This window comes from Mytilus edulis, unplaced genomic scaffold, assembly GCF_963676685.1.
Source record: "Mytilus edulis unplaced genomic scaffold, xbMytEdul2.2 SCAFFOLD_2557, whole genome shotgun sequence".
Lineage (NCBI taxonomy): Eukaryota > Metazoa > Mollusca > Bivalvia > Mytilida > Mytilidae > Mytilus > Mytilus edulis.
The window spans coordinates 1-6,609 of record NW_027267420.1 but is presented as its reverse complement, the minus strand read 5'-3'; the positions used below and the strand labels follow the sequence as shown (position 1 = coordinate 6,609).

General features: G+C 32.2%; 1 protein-coding gene across 1 annotated transcript; it reads right to left on the bottom strand.

Annotated features, from left to right (window-relative positions):
- Window positions 1-1,516: 1,516 nt before the first annotated feature.
- LOC139505450 (zinc finger protein DPF3-like) lies at window positions 1,517-6,397 on the bottom strand (the record flags this gene model as incomplete). The annotated part of the gene is given in 3 exon segments (XM_071295028.1): window positions 1,517-1,598; window positions 5,204-5,316; window positions 6,240-6,397. Coding segments are annotated over 3 exon segments (319 nt in total), but the record flags the coding sequence as incomplete, so codon positions are not given.
- Window positions 6,398-6,609: the final 212 nt, after the last annotated feature.

Here is a 6,609-nt window from a genome sequence, read left to right as displayed (position 1 = left end):
TACGAAAAATTTGTAAGGGTTCCACGGAACCCGGTGTCTCTCCTACTTTTGCTGTAAATCGCAGGCTCAACAAAAGTGAGGAAAAAAATCAATAAAAATATTCCTCTTGATACTATCTTTTGATTGTAAGAAGCTTCTGTCCAAGTTTGGTAAAAATCCAGGACAGTTTTTGAATCTAATAAATGTTTTAAAAACTTTAACTGCAGACTGTATGTAATGTTAACTGGAAGAAAATCTAAGTCCATTTATAAGTAAAATACAGAAAAAATGGATTTATTTTTTTACAAAATTTACTTCTGGATACTATCTTATGATCGTAAACAAGCTTCTGTCTAAGTTTGGTACAAACCCAGGATAGTTTAAGAAAGTTATTAAAATTTAAAAAACTTTAACAACAGAGTGAATGTAATGTTTCCCCGCAGAAAAACTAAGTCCATTTATAAGTAAAATACGGAAAAAATGGAATTTTATTTTTACAAAATTTACTTCTGGATACTATCTTATGATCATAAACAAGCTTCTTTCCAAGCTTGGTAAAAATCCAGTATAGTTTAAGAAAGTTATTAAAATTTCAAAAACTTTAACCACAGAGTGAATATTTGTGGACGCCGCCGCCGACGAAGACGGAATGTAGGATCACTTAGTCTCGCTTTTTCGACTAAAGTTGAAGGCTCGACAAAAATGGTTAAAAATTGACTATAAATGGCAATAACTCCTAAAGGGGTCAATTGACCATTTCAGTCATGTTGACTTATTTGTAAATATTACTTTGCTGAACATTATTGCTCTTTACAGTTTATCTCTACGTATCTATAATAATATTCAAGATAATAACCAAAAACAGTAAAATTTGGCCGGGTCACCAGACACATTTTTTAAACTAGATACCTCAATGATGATTGTGGACAAGTTTGGTTTAATTTGGCCCAGTAGTTTCAGAGGAGAAGATTTTTGTAAAAGTTAACCACGACGGACGCCGATGGACGCAAAGTGATGGGAAAAGCTCACTTGGCCCTTTGGGCCAGGTGAGCTAAAAAATAAAGGGAGCTCACGTCAATATAAACAATTCACCAGTCATTTGGAAATTAATTAATGCGTTTTTGAATTATGTCCGACATGTTGGCAATGGACAGACAACAGTATACCATAATATGTCCTGTAAACTGGCATATAAAAACCATCACTCAATATATTGATAAAAAAGTGTTATTTTCTAAAATATCAGGGATGTCTGTTTATATTTACATCTACCTATATCCTTTCTTTTCAATTTAAATTTGTTAATGTACATTCGGAAATTATTGTGAGCTTTTTATTAATGCTAATAATGTGACTTGGTAATTATAAAAATAATAAGAATTCACATTGTGATATCTGATTCATATATCTGAATGCAGATTTTCAGAAAATTGCAATATATATTCTCAGATTTTTTTCCATTCTTCAAAAATCACAATAATAAGTTCATGAATACATGTGAAAATATCTGAATTTACAGAATTTGTTGAATACATACCTTCTGGTGGCGTGGTGAGAGGTGGATTTAAACAATACATGTGATATCCACGATCACAATCATCACAAAACAGTAACTGGTCCTACAAAAGATAAATGTTTATATAGGAATAAAATATTATTGATACTGTTGGAGTGGAAGAGCAATTAATAAACAGGTAATAAGTCACATTTGGCAATTTTTTAGGTTTAAAATGTGGGAGACATGCTATTGGAAAAAGTGAAAAGATTAGCCATGTGTGCCATTATTTTATTTAGGAAATGTTGGAATCTGATTTCACAATTATTGTTTAACAAACGTTTATCAATTATTAACCAGATGCTCTGCAGGGCTCAGCTTTATACGACAGCAGAGGTTGAACCCTGAACAGTTGGGGCAAGTATGGACACAACATTCAAGCTGGATTCAACTCTAAATTTGGATTGTGATTAAATAATCGACACAGCATAGGTTTCTGACACAGAATTAATGTGGTCTAATGAACTTCAAATTTTTTTTTGCCTTCTGAAATGAGAAAAATTAACCCCCCCCCCCCCCCCCCCCCCCCCCCCCCCCCAAATTGTTTTCTCATATCCCCCTTTCCCTTATTCCCAAAACCGATCTCAATTCAAATTTCTAATGGAGTTTGAGACTCATTTAAATACATCATAAAATATTAATGTAAAAAAAGTGCTTGTAATCACAACATGGTAAAGATTGTTTTAATTCATTAGTTGGTAGTAGAAGTGAATATACATTGTATGTTGTATAAAACAATGATTTAAGTTGATTTAATTACTATTCTGAACAAAGAAAGATAACTCCAATTTTCAAAGAATATTTCATAAAAACTGTGCAATTGAAAATTTCTTGCTATTGCGCAACTGAAGATTTCTTGCTATTGCACAATACTGTGCAATTGAAGATTTCTTGCTATTGCGCAATACTGTGCAATTGAAAATTTCTTGCTATTGCATAATACTGTGCAATTGAAGATTTCTTGCTATTGCGCAATACTGTGCAATTGAAAATTTCTTGCTATTGCACAATACTTAATATAATAATTTTGGACCCCGATTTGGACCAACTTGAAAACTGGGCCCATAATCAAAAATCTAAGTACATGTTTAGATTCAGCATATCAAAGAACCCCAAGAATTCAATTTTTGTTAAAATCAAATTTAGTTTAATTTTGGACCCTTTGGACCTTAATGTAGACCAATTTGAAAACAGTACCAAAAATTAAGAATCTGAATACACGGTTAGATTTGGCATATCAAAGAACCACAATAATTCATTTTTTGATGAAATCAAACAAAGTTTAATTTTTGACCCTTTTGGCCCCTAATTTGTTGGGACAAAAACTCCCAAAATCAATTCAAACCTTCCTTTTGTGGTCATAAACCTTGTGTTAAAATTTCATAGATTTCTATAAACTAATACTAAAGTTATTGTGCAAAAACCAAGAAAAATGCTTATTTGGGACCTGTTTTTTGCCCCTAATTCCTAAACTGTTGGGACTAAAACTCCCAAAATCAATCCCAACCTTCCTTTTGTGGTCATAGACCTTATGTTAAAATTTCATAGATTTCTGTTTACTTATACTAAAGTAATTGTGCGAAAACCAAGAAAAATGCTTATTTGGGCCCTTTTTGGCCCCTAATTCTTAAACTGTTGGGACCAAAACACCTAAAATCAATCCCAACCTTCCTACTTTTACTAAAGTAAGAGTGCGAAAACCAAATGTCTTCGGAAGACAACAACAAATACGGACCACAACAACGCCAACTGGATACCAATATACGACCAAAAAATTTTCAATAAAATTATATCTATCAAAACAAATAATATAAGTCTTGTTTGTGTAAAATAAATATTACCCAACAGTCATTGGTAACACTTTTAATGCCCTTATTACCTATGACGGGAACATAAAAATAAACATTATCTGTTGTATATAATTTTTATTTTATACAAGAGAGTTATCTTTATCAAGTATTTTTGCTTTCAGCTGCAACCCTTTTTTTAAGCAGAATTTTTAAGATAGAGGTTTTACAAGTATTACAAAATACTGCTGGATTGACAACAACGCTTTAATAGTGAACTGCAAGTTTATTATGCCTACCGGTACTAGTTTCACCGATTAGATCGGCATCTTCAGGACAAATTTTATATAATTTACAATGACTGAAGTACAAAAAAATGGTATCAAAATTATTATGTCATAATGCATTTACTCCATTGTCTTTGTTGTTCCTGGTTACCAATGTATGAATGAAATGAAAAAATTACAAATGTATGTACATAAAGGTAGTAAATTAATGAAATAAATTGAAATAAAAAGTTAAATGTTATTGTCAATTGTTTTTAAATACTGTAAATGTTGTGAATTTCCTTGACTGTTAATTGTTTGTTTAATTCCTCCTCACACGGATTTATCTGTTGAGTACGTCCTTTGTACGTTGTGTAGCTGTCCATAATTACTGGTGTTTCCTTTTCCTCGACTAAGTAACTGTAACTGTTGGTGTGAAATCTGGGTGGTCCTGTAGTTTTAATATAAATCTCTTCGTCATACGAATCTTCCGATTCACTTATATGTAGGTCTTCACTGAGGATGTCAACTGTAATTTCTTCTTGTTTATTTTCACAATGTGGTTTGGCTGGAGTTGGGTATATATATTTCGACGGTCCTGCTACTATCTTGAATTTAGGTGTTAATTCCATTTTTGTGCGAGCTTCAACCTGTGGTGTCCACTTGACAATTGGTGTAGCTGCTTCATTGTAATATGTTTTTTCGCTGCATGTTTTCTTGTAAAATTTGCTGGGCAGTGTAGACACTCGTAAATTGTAACGGTGGGTTTGTGATAACTTCGGTGGTGCCTGAGTAATGTGCTGACACTTGCAAATTTTTTCTCACATTTGAGGCGTTTTATTTTGTCTTTAAATTTTTCCCACTGGAAATTCCAAAACATTCTGCCTGTCTTGGTGTGGTCTTTGTCTTTGCCATCTCAATTTATTTTGTTTAAACCCCAGGGTTCAGCGGTTCCTACAGTCTTATACCTTCACAACTATTTTAAGCTTTATATTTTTAATACAAATAGTCACCACTTTACTCTCCATTGCAACAACATAAGCATCTCTATGTCTTACAAACTGTGCCATTCCTTGCAGGCTAGACAAAATCCAACACTTCCCACATAACAAATGTGGAAGAGATTTCAGAATGTATGTGAAACTAGAAGCCACAATGTCAAAGAGCCTATATGTACAATGTATACCACTAGCCTAGTTTTTTTGTTTTGATCATTATTGCTGGACTGACAAAGTTCTGTCTATCTGATATATTTTTCGAAATCATAAATAAAAAAATAGAGAGGTTCAGATAAGTTTAAGTGTGCAACAACTATAAGGAGTCAGTTGATGGTTTCAGGCATATTAGCAGATCTTGTTTTGCTGATTATCATAGCTGTTTATAGTTTCTCTCTTGAAGAGGATTTGAAAGCCATGGAAAATTGGTATATCATTACAATCTCAGCCATCAAATGTCTATCTTCTATTTCAAACCATGGCCACCATGTAGGCTGGTGGGGGCAAAATAACATTATAAATAACTCGATGGCAATAAAAATAGGTTTTCTCAAATGGAATATAAAAAGTATAATTCATATGATATAAAAATTTGTCCATACAAAATATTTTCAGACTTACATCATTGTCAGATGTTCCGCATAGACCACAGGACTTGCATTCAATGCATTGCCATGGATACTTCTTCACTGATACAATCATATTCTGTGTAAATTGAAGACAAGTTGGATGTCCTAAAAAAATAAACAAAAAAAATGTATAAGAATAATAAGAACATGACACAGTATTTTCCACAATGAAGTAATATCATTACATGTAATATATGTGACACAATACCAAGGCCATTATTTTGATACACCATGCCTTATATAAAGATGTTAATGAGGGGAAAATATCACCTTAGGGAAACCCATATCTCATATTCAATTTTTGCAAAAAACTATGTGTAAACTTGCCATTACATGTAAATATATACTGGTAAGTACAATTTAACATATTTAATTTTGAACTTAAATATCTAAAATATGATATTATATTTTTTGTCAATAAAATTTAAAAGGATTGAAGAATTTCCCTAGTTTTATGATTTCGGGAACCAAGTGATGGCTCTAAACATCATTGATCATATCTTCTTCATGGTCGGAACATTAACCAGATGCTCCGCAGGATGCAGCTTTATAAGACAGAGGTCGAACCCTGAACAGTTGGGGCAAGTATGAATACAACATTCAAGCTTGATACAGCTCTGAATTTGGATTGTGATTAAATAGTTGACACAGCAAAGGTTTCTGACACAGAATGAATGTGGTCTAATGAACTTAAAAAATTTTTTTTTTGCTTTTGAGCAATTCACTATGCTGTTGAATATAAATCCCCTCAAAAAAAGAATTTCTTTTTAATTTCTGAAATCTGAAATGAGAAACATTTTACCCACCACCCTCCCCATTTTTTCACCTCCCCAAATCCCTTATTCCAAAAATAATCTCAATTCAAATACATCATAAAGTATTAAAATATAAAATAACTTACAGTAATGGTTAAAAAAAAATTATAGTAATTACATCAATTTTCCATATTAACCACACTACAATGTACCTCTATTGTAGTCTCCTGCTGTACAATGCCTGACATAGGATTAGTAATGTATACATCTTACCAGAGCGTCCACAATCACTACAGGAAACCAGATCTTCTGGCATCTCAGTTTTCTTATTTTCAGTGGAATCCCCCAAACAAAAATCACAATAATTATTTGCAGATATCTTATCATCTATTGACATATTACTTTTTGGACCTGAAAGATAGAAAAAATATATATACATGTATTAATACTCCCTTTATAAAAGAGAATAACTTATCAGAAAATATCTGTAGTGTTCATATATTATTTTAGTGACTGTAACTGCAAGGTAAAGGCTGTCTCATAAAGAGAATGTCAATAACTGTCATGTACATTTGTACATTAAATTTAGTGGTTCATTTTTCTTGGCAGGTAAAGAAACATGTTAAATTAAAATGTCAGAAGT